The sequence below is a fragment of the Solanum tuberosum genome, unplaced genomic scaffold (assembly GCF_000226075.1).
Source record: "Solanum tuberosum cultivar DM 1-3 516 R44 unplaced genomic scaffold, SolTub_3.0 scf00155, whole genome shotgun sequence".
NCBI lineage: Eukaryota > Viridiplantae > Streptophyta > Magnoliopsida > Solanales > Solanaceae > Solanum > Solanum tuberosum.
In genome coordinates, this window is record NW_006239081.1 from 941,559 (window position 1) to 963,571 (window position 22,013).

At 31.0% G+C, this 22,013-nt stretch overlaps 3 protein-coding genes and 1 non-coding gene across 4 annotated transcripts; 2 read left to right on the plus strand and 2 right to left on the minus strand.

The window, feature by feature from the left end:
* The first annotated feature begins 718 nt into the window (after positions 1 to 718).
* On the plus strand, positions 719 to 2,745 carry LOC102583424 (60S ribosomal protein L31). The gene is made up of 3 exons (XM_006353453.2): positions 719 to 803; positions 907 to 1,022; positions 2,313 to 2,745. Exons 2-3 carry the CDS (start codon positions 940 to 942, stop codon positions 2,590 to 2,592), a joined length of 363 nt encoding a protein of 120 aa, XP_006353515.1. The 5' UTR covers positions 719 to 803; positions 907 to 939; the 3' UTR covers positions 2,593 to 2,745.
* A 758-nt stretch (positions 2,746 to 3,503) lies between these two features.
* TRNAP-UGG (transfer RNA proline (anticodon UGG)) lies at positions 3,504 to 3,575 on the plus strand. Its single transcript has one exon. It is a non-coding gene; the product is annotated as a tRNA-Pro (tRNA).
* Positions 3,576 to 4,627: 1,052 nt separating this feature from the next.
* Positions 4,628 to 8,004, minus strand: LOC102583757 (uncharacterized). The gene is made up of 3 exons (XM_006353454.2): positions 7,898 to 8,004; positions 5,748 to 5,945; positions 4,628 to 5,077 (listed from the first exon to the last, which is right to left on the minus strand). Exons 2-3 carry the CDS (start codon positions 5,927 to 5,929, stop codon positions 4,891 to 4,893), a joined length of 369 nt encoding a protein of 122 aa, XP_006353516.1. The 5' UTR covers positions 5,930 to 5,945; positions 7,898 to 8,004; the 3' UTR covers positions 4,628 to 4,890.
* Positions 8,005 to 13,361: 5,357 nt separating this feature from the next.
* On the minus strand, positions 13,362 to 15,916 carry LOC102605100 (1-aminocyclopropane-1-carboxylate synthase 7). Its single transcript, XM_006353519.1, is given in 3 exon segments — positions 13,362 to 14,313; positions 14,829 to 15,118; positions 15,764 to 15,916. Coding segments are annotated over 3 exon segments (1,395 nt in total).
* Positions 15,917 to 22,013: the final 6,097 nt, after the last annotated feature.

Genomic DNA, 22,013 nt, shown 5'->3' on the forward strand with positions numbered 1-22,013 from the left:
ATCGTCGCTTTGGTAGCAGGTTGACTTCATGTCTTGCATGAGGTCAACCTGCAACGGAGCAATCTCCAACGTGCCTTCAAGCGAATCAACTTGTGATTCTTGAATTGCATGCAAGTGTACTTTTTACAGCTGAAAGTTGTCAAATCGGTTGAAAGAATTGAAAGGAATACTGAAAAATGAGCTTCAAAGATTGAACTTCCACTTTCAATAGCCAGAAGAAGCGTCAACTGCACCAATCTTGATTGTTTTGAAGTGAAACGTTTTTCCTATTAATGAGTACATATATACGGCCTTAGTATTAAACAAAGAATTAGCAGGGCTACAAACGTTTAAAATTTAGATGTTTGTGTTTGTATAAACTCGTTATAACGAATTTATACAAAAATAGCTTTATTATACAAACGTACCGCAAATTATACAAACTCACCTGTAAATTATATAAATCCGCGAGTAATACAAACGAGATAGCTTAAACTGTAGTAGAACCCGTAAATATGTAAACTATAGTTATGGAGCATAATTAAGTTTATTATAATGACTATTTGCGAAAATTTTTCCAATAATTTATGGATCCTAAAAACTGGCTATTAGTGCACTTGTTCCAAACAAAGCTGTAGTTCAGATTTTCAAGCCCATATTCTTTAGGCCCAAGCACAAGCCCATCAATACTTTTACATTTTAAATACAAAATAACCCCTGATATAGACTATAATTACGACATACCACTAGGGTTTTAATTCGTTCCATATATATATTTCATCTTCTCTTCTTCTTAGCACTTTGCCTCCTTCCTTCAAACCCTAGTAAGCTCTCTTTCACTCTAAAATGGAGGAAATAATTGATTAGTTTTCGTTGTAGATCTGAAATTGTGTAATGGTGTTAAATGATTTTGTTGTTTGAATGCAGGAACGGTAAGTGTAGTGAAAAAAAGGAGCGAAAATGGTGGAGAAAACTAAAGGAAGAAAAGAGGAGGTTGTTTCCAGGGAGTACACCATTAATCTCCACAAGCGTTTGCATGGATGGTAAAAATCTTCTCGCTTCTTATTGATTTGTGTTTGAAGTACTATTTTCATCGATCAGATGCAGTTTAGTAGTTTTTTTGGTTATATTAGGTCTCTTATGTATATTTGAAGTTTGAAGTATGATTTTGATTGAATTGTAAGTAGTGTAAAGGATTGTTACAGCTTATCTCGCCTAGTTTGGAATTGAAGTGATTGATTGATTTGAGTAGTTGTTGAGCTGAGAGTATCTGAAACACATTGGGTATGTTGCTGTTATTGTATGAGTTGTTGAGCATTAATATATTTGTATTAATGGATGACCTTTGAATCTAGGTGATGGTCAGTGGTAACATTAGTGTATATAGGTAATATATGAGGATTATTGTTTTCAATGGAAAAATGGTGATTGTTTTGGTTTGTTCTTTTTAGGATTGGTGGAATCTGTAGAACATAGACAATTTGGGATCGCTTATCTATGAAGTTTGTGTTTGCGGTGCCTATTGAACAAACTGCCATGTTTTTTACTTGCTTAAAAATGCATAGAGAACTATGAGGTTCTGAGGTTGGATATGGTGTGGAAACTACAATAGGGTTAATTTTTAAGTAGAATAAATGATAAAAATGTTAGCTTGTTGTAGATTGTCTGTATCACGACTTGGTAAGTGTAGTGACCTGATGAATCCCCTCCTATGAGTCACTGCATTGTTATGTAGCAATCTTTACATTTTCTAACGCAATCGACATCCTATGACAATCCAAAAGCGAGACTGATTATATCTTGAGATCAATCATTTTGCTTTACTTTTGTACGAGTTGAACTCTTCATGTTCTTTGAGAAGTGACTTATTAAGTTTTGCCCATACACAAGTTTTTATAATGATTATGGCATATGACACTCAGTTGGATAAATAATGAATTGGAGATCACCCACTTCCTTATAATAGATTCTTGCCTGACATTGATGCATTATCTTCTGGGATTACAGTAGTACTGTCTTTAGCCCTATTTATGTTTTCTGTAATGCCATTACATACTCCATAATGAAAACAATAAGAAATCACTTCCTATTTGCATTGTATATGGTAAGAGCAGAACCATGTTGTTCCTTTTTGCAGTTTTTGGTGTTTTCTTTATTATTCATGTTATTATTTTGGTGTTGTTCTTGTTCCCCCGATATTAAATCTTGCTTTTAGATTATGGATAGTCTACTCGTTTTGTGTTACTAGCACCCTTTTGACTTGTTGGCAAAAACAATTTGTTTCACGTCCTTGTTGACGTTGGCTAACATTAGACTGGCTATATTATTAATAGCACATTCAAAAAGAAGGCCCCTACAGCCATCAAGGAGATCCGGAAGTTTGCACAGAAAGCTATGGGAACAAAGGATGTCAGAGTGGATGTGAAGCTGAACAAGCAGATCTGGAGCAGGGGCATCCGAAGTGTTCCAAGACGTATCAGAGTTCGTATTGCTCGCAAGAGGAATGACGATGAGGACGCAAAGGAAGAGCTCTACTCTCTTGTCACTGTTGCAGAGATCCCAGCAGAGGGTTTGAAGGGTCTTGGTACCAAGATCATCGAAGATGAGGAATAAACTGTCTTTTTTAGCGAAGAATGATGATACCATTAGTGTTTTTTGTTATCCCTTTTAGTGCTTTGAGACTGCTAAATTTTGTTTATGATACTCAAGTATTTCCGTGTTTCAAAGTTCTCACCATGATTTTATGCTATTTATCTTTTCTGTTTCTCTGGATTTTTTATTGATTTAGTTTTCTGTAGTCATAATTTTCAACAACAAAATTACCTCTAGTAGACTCTGCAAAGCCAAGTGATAATTGAATATATGCAGAAACATTGGGTTGTTGGCAATTAAGTTTTACCAACTCGTTATAGGAATCCTACTTTAAAATCTTGGGAGTTAAAGACATCCCAACAGGGTCATGTTTGGTACTACTATATTCCAAGAGCATATTTCAAATATAAGGATAGATATTGAAGTGCGTAGAGAATCATAAGGGCTATATAATGAAGTGCGTAGAGAATCATGAGGACAGATACTACTAGGCGACTTTTGAAACTACTATCACATTTATCTTGTCATAGACTTTTTTGATCCTCTAGCAAGACTTCAGTTAAGTAGGAATTTTGGGAAGTCAAGATTGTAAAGGGGATGAATCAAAGACTACTTCACCAACAAGATATGGAGTTTATGAGTTCTTTGTCGTGCTCTTTGGCTTGACCAAGGTGCCAACAAACAACCTTTTGGAAGAATTGACTACAAGAGGCAAAAACACTAGGTAAACTTGAGCTGATGGCAGATGACAGAGAATTAATCGAGATACGCATAACGTGAGCTTGAGTTTATTAAAAAAAACTAGTAAGGCTACACTCTAAAAACACTATTGGCGGGTGCAATTAATAAGAATATCGTTAAACATTTGAATCATTTTTACGATCCCTAGATAAATTATTGTTGTAATAATATCCAGAAACATATTTCAACAAGGGCGTTTGGTCTAGTGGTATGATTCTCGCTTTGGGTGCGAGAGGTCCCGAGTTCGATTCTCGGAACGCCCCTTTTTATTTTTTTTCTACGGCTTTCCTTAGACCATGCTAACGCGTGATTGGAAGCATCCAATAATATATATGCATTAACTCTAACCAATTACAAAACGACCATTATTGATGAATCCTACTTCGGGGTATATTTCAACCAAATCTCAAATCATGTCTCAATTAAGCCAGGTGCTTATTGGTAGCACTTACCATTTTAATAGGATAAATTAGGTTAATGTCTTTGTTTCATTTACACTTATTACGTTTTCTTGGTGTTTAGCATGAGCCAACAATATAAGTGTTTGTAATAATCACATCTTTATAATGTTATAATCGTGATTCAAAAATAATAATGATAACAGTTTAATTTGAACAAGATGGTGAGCAGTTCGAGTGAGATTGATTTCCATTGTATTTTGCAGTCTATCTACCAAAAGAACTCCAACAAAAGATTTAGAGAATTGAATGGGAAAAGTGGAGATTGAATGTGTTTTAAAGGTTGAGTTGTGTCATGAAGGGAGAGTGAGTGAAAGGTCGAGTAGTGTCGCGGTGGAGAATGAAAATGTGTTTAAGTGCCACACGTTGATTGTGATCTAAGACAGTCCCTCACCTCATGAACTAGCTTTAAGGATTAATGATCGGGTTTTGGTTGTTGTGGAAGTGGAGGGTAGCAGGGGGGAATTGATGAAAAGATAGTTCAACTAGTAAGGCAAGCAGGCCAGTAAAAATGGGCGGCCTGGTGCAGAAAGCATTCTGCATGATCCCAGATTCTCAAATAGGGTCGTATCCAAAGAGAGTGTAATGAAGGCAGCCTACCTGATGTAAGACAAAAAAGATGAACAAGGGCAAAGAGTGAAAGAGCAGGGAACTCCCAAGTACTGAGGGATACAAATGATAGGAGAGACTGGGTTTGTAGCTCAGACAAACCAGTTATCTTGCCCGGATCCTCCAAAAATGCAAAGCTTTTGGAGGATCACACACATGAAGATGTATTTTTGAAGAGTCGGAGAAACATAAGGTATGGTGGATCAGCTACTCCCCGCATCGACAAAAGGAACATTAACAAAGACAGATATTGTCAAAAGCAGCACTATCACTCGAAAGATAAAGTTACCTTTTACAAAGTTCAGTCTATGCCTCTCCACTGAAGTGGGAATGAAATGAGCAAAGACGAGCAAATTATTGCATCAATTTAAACACTGGATTTCTCAGATCCAAAAACTCTCTTGGGAAACAAAATGTTGTATGAATTCCCTGTTACTCAACTCATCCTAATAGAAAAGAGAGACCTTACAATTGTTCAATTTGCCCAAACAAATTTTCAGAAACTGTTATCTTAGACATAGTAGCCAGTGAATGTAAATCCTCTTCCTACTATCTCACCAGCACAATACCATGCAAAGCATTCCAAGCCGAACAAAGCAGCAATGCCTGCATCTTCAACCTTCAATTCCTTTCTGTTCCTCCACAAGTGCTTGACAGAGTCAACTTCCTTCCAAAATGACTCATAACGGCCAGGGATGCTGGAAGGAGTAAAATAGGCTCAATGACAAACGACACTCATAACATCCAGTAAGCTACTCATAAATATTTCAAATGTAAAGATGCATACCACTCCATTTGGCTCTATGGAAAAATGATCATAAAATCTCAGACAGGGGAGGAATTATTTTTTTGTGTGCGCGCGCATGTGTGTTAAATACATAATGATGTCTTTGGCCATGTTACATTACATGCAGAAGATTAGTTCGCATAGTAACATTTTATTATAGAGCATAGAATTGTCTATAATAATCTTTAACCAGAGAATTTAATGACCGTTGCTGTAAATCATAATCTACTTGATGCTTTTTAACACGAGATTATGATTATGGATTTACTATTTACTTGACTGACAAAGACCACAAACATTATGATGCACAAAAGTTTGTACTTCAAAAACTATCATATAAAAGAACTATAAGATGCAGTCCAGAGTCTACTCTGCATCAGTAAAATCAAAGCAATTTGGTGTACCTAATCCATCACCCAAGGAACCAAAATTACTAATACTCACTTTCATGTGTAAATTAGAATTTAGAAGAAAAGTCAAAGCAGATAGTTGCTTGCTTATTACAGAACTCTTTTAGAACAGTGACTGTTTCTAAAAGCTTAGCAACATATATCAAACAATTAGGCTGAAGAGAGTATAACCTGGCAAGGCGAGTGTAGAGCAACTGCTTGGACAATTCATTGCATTTTTCAACAGTGGGTGGCTCTACAATATGCTGTTTGTTCTGCTCCAGCAACTGTTTGTAGTAGGTAGTACCATGCTTAGAGAGAAACTGTGAAGCTTGACAAGCCTTAGATTGCAGTTGCTGAATCTTGGAAGCCATCAATCCCAAGAAAGTCCTGGACCCAACAATTAAGGATATAAAAATCAACATCGAGCCAGCTAACAGACCAAAATACACCCGCCCTAGCTCAGTGGCGGATATGATGAAGATGCCCAATTATATAGAAGTTGGTTAGATCTAGGCTTGACGGACTTTCTATACAGATTGTCTCAGACGTACACCCCTCATGTTGCAACTTTTTTCAATTTAAAAAACAACATCAAATCAAATCAAATCCAAAACCATTTTATTCCACCAACTTACTAAAATAGGTAACCACTAACGATCTAGCCTGAAAAAGGTTCAAAATATCGCATACCAATTCCCTCAGAAAAATACAGCACAAGGTTAGCTGGAGTGAATGAGGCTTTTGATCAAGTAGTATCAAACTTGCTCACACATGTACCTAGAATGGATCACACCTCTATTTTCGTGGTTCATTCTAAATGTTCTAAAAATAAGAACAGAATCAAGTCTCAACTCCAAAACTTCCATCAAATAATCAATCAACTGAGCCTCAATCCCATCCATTTGAAATCAACTACATCTATTTTACTCTATCTCGGGCCCACTTCAAAACTTCAATGATATATTTTCCCAGATAAATAAGGCAACAACCCTACTAAAAACAGGCAATCCAAGATTTTCATCTCATTTAACAGCATATAATCATTTGAATCTTAATGCACACAAGATGAAACAACAGTATCTTTTCGTTATTTTGTTGACAAACTACAAGTAATTTCCCTCAAAACGCAAGCTAATGTTTTTCTCCTAGCTAATTTCGGATCCATCTCACATATCAAGCTAAACATCAACAGTCATAACCGAGCCAAACCAATAAACCAAAACCCTTATCATCTCCCATCAAAAGCACAAATATAAGGCCTACCACAAATTCAATCTGTTATACACATGCCTGAGTCAACAACAGTTCTTTTCGTGTTCTCATTGACAAAAAACAAGTTCTCTCAAAACCCTGCAAAATGGAAGCTGACACTTCCCTAGCTAGTTCAGATTCCATCTCACAGATCAAAGCTAAAATCAACAATCAAACATCATCAGTCATAGCTGAGTCAAACCAATAAACCAAAACCCTAATCATCTCCCACCAAAAAACACAAAACATAAACCTACCACAAATTCAATCTCTTATACACATGCCTAAGTATACATCTTGTGCTTATTATTTACACTTTCTTTTTTAATAACCGTGATGTCCAAATCAGCTTGCGTGTACATCAACTAATTCCACACGATCCTTGTCACCTCCTTTTTCTTTTAGCTGCTCTAATGTTCCTTACTTGAGCCGAGAATCTTTCGAAAAAAGCTTCTCTAGCTCCTCAAGGTAGGAGTAAGGTCTGCGTACACACTACCACATTCATACCCCACTTTTGGGACTACAGTCCTACACTGGGTTTGTTGTCATTATTATACCCTCCTTTTTCTTTTAGCTGCTCTAATGTTCCTTACTCGAGCCGAGAATCTTGCGAAAAAAGCCTCTCTACCTCCTCGAGGTAGGTTAAGGTCTACGTACACACTACCACATTCATACCCCATTTTTGGGACTACAGTCCACACTGGGTTTGTTGTTATTATTATACATGTCATCTCCCACCAGCAACTGGTTTTGGAATAGATGGCAAGAAATCACCAATTTTTTTTTTTATCCCTGCTAGAGTTTAAAACTGAGATCTCATAGTTCTCCGTTCACTTGATTGACCACTAAGCCAATGCTATTTACACTAATAATCAACGAGATCTGACAGAAATTGATTAGCAAAAAGTCGAAATCTATCACTCAGTCAATCAATCAACTCCGCCTCAATCTCAAACTAGCTGAATCGCCTATTCAAATCCTCTTTATCCATTTCATAACAAAATACTGCACTAAAAATGAAGCAAAAAACAGGGAAAAACTACGAATCAAAGAACACAGTAGTATGAAGATGGAGCTCAAAAATTTACCTTTCGCTCAGCGGATGAAATCTACGATTTTTGCTTCAATCGCCGATAACCGCAGATGAAATATTCTGATGGAGACTTTTGAGAAAATTATGAATGGCAGAATTTCAACCTTTCCACTGAAGTTACGATTATTACAGTTTGCACCTACAAAAAACTAGTAATTCACTTGTAATACCCTTAGTTTAGGTTTATTACCAAGCTTTCGACAAAAAAAATGATGTAATAGTAGCAGTGATTGACTATTTTAGTCATGATTTGAGATGTATTTATTTATTTTAAATTAAAGATTGGTTTGGGATTTAATTACAAGAATGAAAAGGAAAATAAAACTATAGGATTATTCTTGCTCTGGGCCAGATCTAAATAATTTCAATTCTCAGCATTGATACTACCACTTTCCCAATTTTGACTTATATTTAGGGGTGCTAAAATTAAATTCGCAGCATGTTCTTAAAGAATTCATACATTTTCCATTTTAAAATAAGTAAAGTTTTTATTTTTTCATTTTATTTTATTTCAAAATAATAATATTTTTGAATGAGCTAATTTTGCCACCTCTGTCCCATTGAGCTAAACTGCTAGTGCAAAGACTAATCTCTTAGCCCAAGAAGTTGTGAAACCTATTTTGTAAAGGGACTTTTACGGTGCACAGCAGCCCAATGTAACTAAAATAATCCTACTTATATATATATATATATACTCACACATTATATATTGCGCTTTTATTATTTATTACTAAACTAAAGGGCATGGGATAATAACCTTGAGAATAGATTTATTATTCTTTTCTTTATGATTTTGAGCTGATCGTTAAATTTCTTGAATTAATTAGACTCGTTAGTAGTTAATTTTGGTTTGTTCATGTAGTCATTTGTTTTTGCCAAGAATATTAACTCATAAATAAATCTATTATATTTATGTAAGTTCGCTTGAAAAAAATGACTTAAAAACTATTTTATAATTTGCCTTTTTTATTGTAGATCTGAATCTTTCTAATTTTAAATGACATCCTTTTTCAATTCGTGTTTACTCCTATAAATGCACTTGTTGTGTTATAATATTCACACAAAAAAAAGTTCTATATCCTACTAATTATTTCCAACTATTATGCAAATAAACATGTTTACTCATAAGTTTAGCTAATATTGTTTCTGCAAATTCTAATGGGCTTTTTAATTATTTTGTTAGCCCATTTACGACAGATCACATTTAATGGGCCCAGTCATGAGAACATTTCAATGGTACTTTAACCCAAATATCAGAGAGGGCCCAACATGGAGGGTTGTTAGTAGTCTGTCGTCTAACGTTTATAAAATTTTAGATCGTGATTAAATGGTTTGTCTTATGAGATTTCAATTTTCATAGTTAGCTTGCGTCTAGACATACAATATAAATTCATAATTTCAAATCAATGTTTGGACATGATTTCAAATATCAAATTCTCCACACACGGAAAAAAAATAATATGATTTTAGGATTTCAAATCATGGATTCAATTTTTTTCTTTAAATGTAAAATTTGACTCTAAGTTTATATTTTGAAAAAAAATATCATTTTAAATTTTGTAAAAAAAAGAAAAGGCGCATGCTAGGCGTGATAAGATTGTGTATGTCATGTGGAAAAATTATATCAAAGAACAACTAGTTACTATTGTTGTTCACTAGTGGATTTTTATAAAGTTATGTGTATATGAAAGCTTAGAATTGCAAAGATTTATTTATAAAAGAAATATGAAGATATATGATTAACAATGTGGAATTTAAAATACTCCGATGCCTTATTTATAAATTAGGATTTACTCATATAAGAAAACTGTGTAAGAATTGAAGAAATTATGATAACTTTCATAACTTGTGATAGGTTTTCATGTTCATGAAAAAGAAAATACAACTAAGAAATTTCAATTACACGTGCAAATAAAATTTCAATACTTCATATCAATGTAATTTTATATCATAATTTCATAACTCATGTTGTCATGCAAAGATTTGTTAGTGAGATTTTAAGGAAAAATTGTTTAAATACACATCTTATTTTATCATAATCTCTTAAGTTTTGGACCATTTAAAAAAAAATTCAAAAATCCTCTCTCGGATACATCACCCTCTCAGATACATCCCTCCCCTCTCGAATACATCTCTCCCCTAGGTATCCGAATATCATATCCCCTCCCTGATACATCCTTATCCCCTCTCTGGTACATCCCTCCCTATGTATCTGGATATCTGCTGATGTATCCGAAAGTCTAATAATGTATCCGAAATTCATAAATTTTAAGGATTTTTTATAATTAAAAAAAATAGAAAAATAATATACGTAACTCTTAATACTATGAAATTTATGTAAATTATTTCAATTTTAACTGTCAAATCTTATTGTACTAGATGGGCAAGCCTATGCTTCGCACAAGCCCAATATAAATTACTTTGGTTATCAAAATTGGAAATTTGGTGAAGCAAGCTCTTTTCCTATTTTTATAAAAAGTATGAAAACTATTGTCTACTAAACAAATTAAAAAGTAGATACATATATCCACAAAATTCTATATTAAATTGTAAAAATACAGATGTCTATAATTGAAGAGCAAAGAAATTACTCATCCAATAACATATGCCCAAGTTGACAGTATACTTCACATTATTGCTACTTTAAAAGTACTATCTATATTGCTTTTTGTACAAATATTTATAGCTGTGTTTATTCCACCATTTTTGGGCTAGTAAAGGCCAAAATTTATGAGTCTTATAGTACAATTTAAATAGCTTTTGGTACCACTATTTAATGCTGTGTTATTGGTACCAAGAAAATCTTGGACCATCATATTATTCTATGCATGCAACAACTTTTTCCTGATGTACCCTTAGCTGTTTTTAAATTGATGTCGGTGCAATAAAGCTTTCGTTATAATCTTATATCAGGTAATCCTACGAGTGATTGTTTTCATGACTTATTGAATTGATGATCTCTTGATCATTACATGACAATAACTTTATCTGTTATGTCAAGACTCTCTTTTGGATCGAGGGTAAGAACTATTTTTGCAAGATAAATTCCATGTAAACAATTGATGTTGCTAATTAGTACTTTCTTCGTTCACTTTTTTTAAGGCAGCGGTATTCGGGTCAACTTTCTCTCACCTTGACTAATTTCACGGAATACTTGTTACCTTCCACCAGCAATAAGTACCAGAGAACTCCGTCTATGGGAAGCATCACCTGACGTTTTTCGTCCACATTTACTTGTCCAACATGTTTTAAAAATAGATGTCCACTTTTACTTGTTCAATTTAGAAAAATTGAAACACAATATATCACCTAGTCCCCTAATCAAAATATTAAATTTATTTTGTCCTCAAAGGATGATATAATAACATTGTCATTTTGTTTATCGTTTTTTAAGATCAAATATGTCAAGTTAATACTGAACAAATAAAAATGAACGGATAAATAATAATAGTATTTCTTTAATTAGTGCAGCAGTTGGTTGGCAGATGAGGATTTCAGTTTAGTCTATGGATGATTGGAATTTTTTTGTATTACTATTATTTTTTAGAAATTAATCAATTCATATTATGATTTGCAACTCACGAGGCACATGAGGTACTGATTTGTACGACTCTGATTGGTTTGAAATTTTTTGAAGACTTTATATTAGAGGGATCATTTGACTTCACTATCACTATGAGTTGGTGGTAATTTGACCATTGTTAATGAAGTGGTTTTTGGTGTCGAGTTCGAATCTTGAGTATAAAAAAGTCTTTAGTAGGGAGCGCTTTCCCTCGAATGAGGTCGTTCTACACAGTGCGAATCCGGAATGATTGATCTTCAATATAGATGTCGGACACCAGGTGGAAACTGGAAAATAAATAAATGAAAATAGTTTTTGCAAAAGAGTCAAGATCTGAAGTCTAAACTCTTTATTATCCTCGTTAGGGTTTGAACTTCGAGTTGATCTGCCTATGAAAAAATCGTTGATAAGGAGTGTTTTTCCCAACGGGAGTCTATGTGGCATGAATTTATATTACAAACCTCGGATAAAAGCCAAGATAAAGGATTGGGTTATATATTTATTTGTGGTGTCAAATATGTGTGTGGACTTTTCGAAACTTGTTGATTTCACGTGAAAGACAAAGTAATAATACAAGAGAAAGAAACATAATATCTTAGGGTGTATTTGGTACGGAGGAAATATTTTCAATTTTTTTTATATTTAATTGGTTAAAATATTTTGAAAAATATATTCTATAGGTTGAAAAACAAGTTTATAGAAAAATAATTTTTTTAACGAAAATAGTAAAAATAAATTTCATAAATACCACGTTTGAGGATTAAACTTTATTGTTATGCCACGTTTAGAGTGTTTGGTAGAACAACAACACGGCAATGACGCAAATTTATGAAAAAAAACAAACAAATTGGAGTTTTGGGGTTCAACTTTGACTTTTTCTATAATTTGTGTATAAAGTATAACTTTGATTGAAAGAATTTTCTATTGAATATATGGAACATGGTTTGACATCAACAAAGTAAAGGAAAAAATAAATTAGTTAATATTTACTTTTAATAAATTGATTTGTTACACCATAAGAATAATAGCGATAGACGATAGTATAGCTATACTGATTTGATATACTCTAATAAAGACGCTTTTGGTATAATATTGACGATCTCACAGAGATGGAATTTCAGTTGATTGTCAATCTCATCTTTTACGGAATCGATTGTCATGCTAATTTAATGAGACAATATATTTTAAAATACCAATTAAAGTTTACATAACTTGATATTTGAAAAACGAAACATGAGACACACATTTGTCATATAGGATGAATGTGTCTATTTGTTCAATTTTATACAAGTTTAAGTGTCTATTTGTGTACATTCTAAGTTGAAGGGTCTAGACAATCGCTGAAGCTAAGTTAAAAAATATATTTATATATTATGTCAATTTATTAATATATAGTGAGCTTTGACCAAAGTTGTTAAGTTCACATAAACCCATAATCAGAATAGTAGATTCACCCCTACGCCAAAAGTAACACTAATGTAATTTAAACATGTTATTATACGTGTATAACTATAAAATCATATTATTAGGAATAACATAAAAATTTTAAGATCAATAATAATTTCCAAACACATAGAATCATGTCTTTTTTTTTTAAAGATAGTAAAGACAATATCATATAAAATAGGACTAAAGAAGTAATTCTATATATAACTTGAATTCAATAATGATGTACATTTATATGAGGACAAAAATCCAAATCCTTGGAACTAACATCAATTAGAAAATTAATCCAACATCAATCAAATTTGGATTTTTTCCCTCAAACCAAACAGAACTAAAGATGAAAAAGTTTTTTGTTCCTGAGTATCCATCCGATGTTCGATAGCTGTATTATGGTCCGATCCATCTGATGTTTGATACCTGTATTAGACCCGATTCATCCGATGTTCGATACCTATATCAGGGCCCGATCCATCCAATATTCGATAGGGCCCGATTTATCCGGATTTACACCACATAACCCTTGTTGGTCTAAAGAAGAAAGTTAATCCTTTTTTTGTGTTCTTCTTTGCATGAAATTATGTAATCTTTTGAGTGCAATTTCTAATGTTTGTTCACTCATATTAGCAAAACAAACTCTAAACCATCCTGGCTCTGAACAATGACATGATGATCCTGGTGAAATATTCAATTTTACTTCACATAAAATTGAATTCCAAAGTTCCAATTCACATTCTTTTGTTGATTTTTCCAATAATTGACTCAAATTCATCCAACAAAATAACCCTGCATTCCCTTTCAAACACTCAATTCCACTACTCTTTAATCCATCAATAATTTTTTCATATCTCTTCCTCAATCTATCGCGATTCGTCTTAATATAATTCGTTGTAAATTCCTCATTAGACAACATGGATGCCAACAATTGTTGTGTTTGAGATGAAATCAACGTAAAACTTGACATTCTCCTGGCTGTTGTAACAACATTGTCATTGTATGAATAAATTGTACCAACTCGAAATCCAGGGAGACCCAAGTCTTTCGAAAGGCTATAAACGATGTGGACTCTCTCAGAGTCCACGTCATCTCTAGATTCCAAAACCTCAGCTATGCTCACGAATTCCGAGGAACAAAATGCTGAGCCAGAGTAGATTTCATCAGAGATAAGATGGATATTTTTACGAACCACGAAATCAAGAATACCCTCAAGATTTGATCTTTGGATTGTTGCACCTAGAGGGTTTGAAGGATTTGTTATAAGTATTCCTCTAACTTTAATTTTGTTGACTTTTGCTTCTTCATAAGCTGATTCTAAGGCTTGTGGTGTAACTTGGAAATTATTTGAACTGTTACAATGAATTGGAATTATTTTTACACCTGTTCTCCACCTTAAATCTCTATCAAATCTGTAAAAAATAAAATAAAAATAGAATCATAAGTTATTAGTAAAACATAATTAAAACTTAGATTGTGAGTGAATAGAAATAGGGGGAAATGTTCAAATTTACTTGTCTACGATACGAAATATCTTAATTTTATCTTTTGTTATACTTTCAAGTCATTCATATTTTGTACAGTATCAAAATCAGGATTTTCACCTGAGGAGATTCAAAATAAAAAGAAAAAAATGCACCAAATTAAAAGGCTAAGAGAATTCAACACCTTCTATATTCAATATGTAATTTTTCAACGAAGAGAATTTATATATTCCTACTTGCATTTAGGATTAGGAATACGCGTATTAAATTTAACTAATAAGGATATACATGACGACAAAGTATAACATATATTAAATTTAAGATATTTTAAATAGTAAAAAGGTATCTTTGACTCTTTTCCCTATAAATATATATATATACACTATAGTAACTAATAATTATTTGGATAAAATAATTTAATTACTATAAATAATATTACTTACCCTGGATAGTAAGGAGTTGGAACAAGCAAGGCATCACCAGGATCAGCTAAAATAAAAGTTAATAATTCATTAGCAGCTGTAGCACCAGCTGTAATAACAATTCTATCTGGATTAAATTTTGCCCTTCCACCTCTTATTTTTTCCATGAATTTTGCCATTGATTTTCTAAATGAATATAATCCATGATAATCTTGAAATAAAGCATTTTCTCTGAAGTTAGATATTCCACTTCCACAATTAATTGTTTTTGAATGTTTTTCCAAGTATTCTTCCACCATATCAAATGATACCTATACACAAAAAGTAGAATATATATTAGCTTAATCATGTTGTTCGGACTTTTGAAAAATGTTGTGAATTACTATATTTTGGAGGATTTAATGTGAGTGTGATAACATTTTAAGAGAGTCTGAGCAGTATTTTATTAAATTGTGTTATCATTTCATCTATAAGTTTTTGTTATTAGACAAGGTAGTATGTTTTTACAACAACATCTACATATATATCAGTGTAGTTACACAAGTGAGATCTGGGGACAATGATGTGTACGCAATTGTGCTCCTATCTTGTGAAGGCAGATATATTATTTTCGATAAACCCTCGACTCAAAGAGTAGAACCATTAGGTTTGCTTAATTATATCTTCAAATACGCTCTTCAACATACGAGCCTGAATTTTTTTCATGATCAAACACGTAAAAATTCTTTTCAATATACCCTAGAGATGATATTCTAAGATACTATTCAAACTTACTTCCATTTCGAACCAAGAAAAAAATAAATGGTTCGAATGTCACCCTAGAATGAAAGAAGGGATGATGAATAACAACGAGATTCGAACTCAAGACTTCAACCTGATGACTCTAATATTATGTTGAATTGCAAGACTGTATCATCTAAAAGTTTAACCTGTACGAGAAAACAGTTTATACTTACTTGATTTTCAGCCAATCCCATTTGAATTACTCCACATGGATTGTGCACTTCATCAAAAGGATCTTCATCATAAGCTTTCCATCCTGCAAAATATGGTGAATCTTCACCATGAGTATCTGAATTTGCAACTTTTGATAGCTCAACAATGGCCATATTTATTATTTTTGATATTTTATTTTCAAGAAAATATGAATATATTGCACAAAAGCAAGAAAATGAGAACTATTTGAATGAAATTTTATGTCAAATAAACCCCTTATATAAATAGAAAGAAAAATTGGGCCCCTCAAATTTCATTGAAAAAAAAGGGATAAAATTCCTTCAAAATAACCAATGATTGATTTTGTAGAGTAAACAAGATCAAAGATCACCTTTTAACAAAAATATACTATAGTTTAAAAATTAAATGGTTGGTGACAACTATTAAGCTTTTGTCATCTTTTTCAAATCTTGTATAAATCTCAATCTCCAAAAAGATCCCCATAGAAAATATGGTGGTTGAAATATGGGGTTGGGGGGGGGGGGGTTTTTTAACAAAAGTCACATTTTCCTAACTTTGTTGTTTGTTTCTAATTACAAGTAATAAACTAATAATGTCTTTAAATTATGTATATTATTGATCATGCATGTGGTTGATTTCTCTATTTCATACCCCTTCCATTTAAATTTGTTTCGAAATATGAGTGTTAAACTAATTAATGTTCGATTTAAATTTGAATATAAATTTTTTAATTTTTGTTTATATATTTAAAAACTACAGTAATAACTTACTTGCTTTATTACAAGATAATTACTAATGGGGGTTGGGGGGGGGGGTGTTTTTTAACAAAAGTCACATTTTCCTAACTTTGTTGTTTGTTTCTAATTACAAGTAATAAACTAATAATGTCTTTAAATTATGTATATTATTGATCATGCATGTGGTTGATTTCTCTATTTCATACCCCTTCCATTTAAATTTGTTTCGAAATATGAGTGTTAAACTAATTAATGTTCGATTTAAATTTGAATATAAATTTTTTAATTTTTGTTTATATATTTAAAAACTACAGTAATAACTTACTTGCTTTATTACAAGATAATTACTAATTAATCTAGCCTTTTTATGGAGGCTAGCTATTTCTAGTTTTCTTTATTATAATTTAATGGCATAAAAATTTCTTTACGTATATAAGTTAAACCCTTAAAATTTGTACTTTAAATCTTTTTGAATATTGCATGTGAAAACATATCAAACTATTTGAAAAGTTTCTAGAGTGGTTAAGTGTAGCCTGATAGGGACATATATTATTCTCTTGGCCTCAAATTAATTTTCATAATTTTTAAAAATAGTTATTTTATATTATTTAACATTTTAGAAGTTTAAGATAAAATTATTTCATTTTATCCTTATAGTTATGGGTGATGTTATGTTCATTCAAATATCAGGGAAAAATATTTTAAAAAACATATAAAAGAGAATCACGATAGATAATTTGAGGTTGAGATTAAGCATAAGATCATTATGATTCTGATTTTTTGGTGCAAAAACAATTTTAAAAAATTAATGAAGCTGCGAAAGGATATTTTTGACCCCACATACTTTTAAGGATATGTTAATCATTATCATTAAGGTTTAATTATCATTATTGCTTCAAGTACTTAACCAAAATATACAATCTTCTGCAGATGATATATCCTAGACCACAATGGTATATATTTTATATGCTTAATATTCTTTGTTACAATACCTAATTTAGGTGGCACTTTTCGTTTTTTCGAGAGTCAAATAATTTAAGTTTGATCGGGAATTCACGCATGAAATCTTAATTTTTTAAAAATGAAATTTATATATTTGTAAACTACATAATTAAAAAGTACTATAAGTCACAATAATTGACAATTCAAAATGTATAAAAATCTATGAAAATTTTATGGTAAAAAATAGACTTATTTGAATTTCGAAATCCGAAAAGTACCACATAAAATAAGATGGAGGGAGTATTTATTTTAATCTTTTCTATCAGAATGTAGCTAAATTAACTCATCGGTCATATGGTGAAACAAATAAGTGTAATGATCAACTATTTTTAGTGGTGTGAGGTCTATTAAAAAAAAAAGTCATGCAAACATCAAAACAAATATTTTCACATTATATTAAGAGTGTTATTAAGCTAACTCAGGAAATTAAGAGTGATTGATTATTTTTTATTTGCTACGACTAGTATTAATAGAAGTGGACAATATTTTAATTTCCTAGCATGATATTTCTCTCTCCTTTAATTTATATTAGTGAAATGAAATCAATTAAATTTCATGTCTATTAAATACTGTATATATAAAATATAATTTTGATTTTGTAAAACAAGGGTATTTTTTTATAAAGGGGTTCAGATGAATCATTTGACACATCCTTAGATCCACTCCTAATCTAGATGACTGCTAGACTCACAAGGAAAATAAATTGCTCTTTATTGAAAAATCCGATTTCTATTTTAGGATTCGATTCGTAAAAAATCTGATTAAGATAATGGAGAATTCTCGATCAATCACTACATTGTCAATCAATAGGCTATGTATAGTATTATCGACAATGTAAGTACACTTGAAGGTCAAAATAGTAACCTTCAAGAGTACTTTTAATTGTCAATACTATTATACTATCGTCCGACGATCGCGTGTGGCCTAAATGTTTAATTATCATGTAATTCAACAAAATTTAACAATTTTGATCTAAATAATTTATGTGTTCAGAATATCTTCAAATACATATTAAATATTAAATTGAAAACTCAATTACAACACTTGATTAGGTGACTCTCCAAAAAATCAAAAATTATAAAATTCAATAAAATTTAAATTCTGAATCTATTGCTGTTTCTGGTGCTTCTTAATTAAGCCGCAGTTTAATTAGAACCTCATCAGCTAAAGTTTATCTATTTAGCATATAATATAAGTAGTGCAAATTTGACCAAATTAAATATTAAATCTCATGATTAGAGAAGGGGATGCTTTGTGTTTTTTTTTTAATTACCTTAAATATTTATGTGGAAAAGTGTTTGTTTGATGTCATTAATTTATTAATCTAATTATAGGGATTAGATAGTATCTTAAAGTGTCTTTCTCTATAAGTAACTTGCTACAATATAATAGTATAAGATTCAACAAATTAAAGAATCATAAAGGTATTATTATATTCTAGTGTGTTAGGTAACACTAGAAATTAAAGAGATACTGATCATAATCAAATCAATATTCAATCTCAAAGAATACAACAATAATTATATACTTTAGAATAATTTTATAAATGAGGTCGGGAGAAGATATAGTCTGAAGAGAGCATAATAAATATAAATTATACGGTATCTTTTTGTAGAAACTCATATTTTCAATAAACTCTTTGCTTAAAAAAGGTGAAATGAGGATGAAAAACAAATGATAAGATGAACGTAAGCAAAAGAAGTGATGTAATAAAAATTAAAGATTAAGATATTATGTGAATACTAACTAATGTTATTAATTAATGAGAAGATGACCACTTGAGCAAATGAGACTGCCCCTGCTTCTCCCGCATAAAAGTACGATAACACTCCATTTTTTATTATTTTAATCCTCGATTTTTATATATTTTTATTAAAAATCGTATCTTTCGTAAGCTAAAGATATGTTATATCTTGTCCATACCTTCGACTTAAAGAATGAAATGCTCATTAATTTGTGATAAATTGGATTACAGCTAAAAGTGCATTAATAGTGAAGAAATTACAAGAAAACATGAGAGATGTGACAATTTTAAGATATATAAAATGTGACAAACTGAATTTTCTTTGAATAATAATAAAAACATTACTTATTGGAACAAACTTAATTAATTTCAACTTTCTATAGAGTATCAATTAAACACTAATAAATAAATAACTTCACTTATTAACAGCTCTTTTACGTTGTTTGAATATGATTGATTTCTTTGACGATCATTCCATTAATAAAGCTTGATTAAAGGACTTTGTGAAGATGTTAAGTGTTAAAGGGAACGTCTTCGAAATCAATTGAAACAAACACCTCGAAATAAAAGTTTTTTTAAAAAGTCAAAGAAATATGCGATTATATATCCCCTCTAAAAAAGGAGTGCCCAATTAGCTTTAACAATTACATCATTAACAAAAGGAAACTTGTCTTAATTTCTAAACAACTCTCTAGAAATTCAACTAATTATAACAAACTTCCAAAAATATCCAAACACATTTATTATAATCGCGCACATCTTAATTATTGCGATTAATTAATAAGTTTGCTTAAGCATTGAGCTTGTGAACATCATTATAGAGTCAATTAATCCACCTAATCACATCTAATTAACTAACTAAAGTACTTATTTTAAGTACTCAAAATAATTCTAGACTATAATGTCAACTTAAAAAATATTTTCTTGTAAATTATTCCATTATTGCTTGTATTTATGAGATAAACTTTAAAGAGAATAAATAATGGTTTGACATTACTATCTACTATATCAAAAATTCAGATCTGCAACAATAATTTGTTTATGTGGAATCATCCAATACCACAAGATTAAAACTAAATACTCCATGAATCAGACAAAAATAAAATTATTATGAAAAAAATAAATTAATTTATTGAAACTATGAGGAACACTAATTTCTTTTTTGTAGCCTTAAGTTATGGCACAAATCTTTTTGGAAGATATAGGACCAATAACAACATGACATTTGTTGAAAAAAATTACTTAATGTGAATGATGATAAGATCAGAATCATACTAATTCTTGACTTTGGTTAGATATTAGAACAAAGGTTCTCTCATGAGATTTTCATGTTTAACATTTGGATTTTATGTTTGAAATATATATATATATATTGATGGTGTAATTTTAAAAATTATTATTAGTATATTTTAACATGTCATAATATGATATTAGTTAATTATCAACATATTATTAATAATAGTCTATAATAATCTGATTGTGTAATATATATTTTTTCTAACCAAAATATATATAGAAAAAAGTGAGTTTTGAAGCAATGATAAAATTATCTCTTAACTTATAGGTTATGAATTCGAGTCGTGGAAGCAATCACTAAGACTTGTATAAGCATTAGATTATAATGTCTATATGAGGTCCATGTCCAAATATTATTAACGTGAGAATTTTTTTTATTCAAACTTGAAATTGATAATATACTTTTAGAAAACGAGTTATTTAATTTTATTTCTTCTAGTTCGACACACATTTCCACGATCATTTTTTTTTACTTTATAAAATTTGCAATGTGTTTGGTGAGCTAATTATTATATATGTAGTGATATGTATCAAGAAAATTTCTTTTGGTCTTTGGACGCAAGCATTATTGTGAATCTAGTGACAAAATCAAGTATTCCCTATAAATCCTTTTTAGTGGTTCCCTCTTTGCAATATATGAAATTAAGCAAGATGAGGGGAATGTTCTTGGTGAGATTTAGTGGCGTATTCAGATTTTTTGTGAGTAATATCATTTCTTATATTGATATTATTTTGATAAATCTATGCCCCATAACATCATTTGGAGCAAGATATATGTGCTCTTGATAATCAGATTGCATGAATTTCATATTAATTGTATATAAAAGTATAATCACCATTACTAGAATTGAAAGACAATAATTTTGAACAAAATTTGTAAAGTTTAACTAAACTCACCGCGGTCAACCTCAATTAAATATATAATAAATATATTAAAATGTATATATATATTATAAGATCGTCCTTATTATAAGCCTATCAAATTCTGAATTCGCTAATATTTTAAGATATAAGTCAAATACTTTTTTGCAATATTACATTCCCATTCGTATAGTCCTTCATGTTTGTTGTATTCATCCTCTTTCCTCTCCCCCTTTTTATTATTATTATTATTATTATTATTTTAGCTAGTTATTACAATATATATTGATTCTTTTGATACTTGTATTATTTTCATTTTAGCAAGAATACATTAATTGACAGCAAAAAAAAAACACCCTACTTGAACAAGAAGATCAATTCTTGCATATATTATTTGTGTAAATGTAAACTACCAAAGTCACATGTAGTTGTTGAGAATTAAGTTCATTATATAGCTAATGTCGACATGTTTTATTAAGATGTACAATAAATGCAACACACACAAGTTTCCACATAAGCCTTTGACATGTTTTATTAAGATGTCTAGCATTCGCACTGAAAATTTGTGGCATATTATAGTTTGCGGGCGATGCTTTTAATATTATTTTT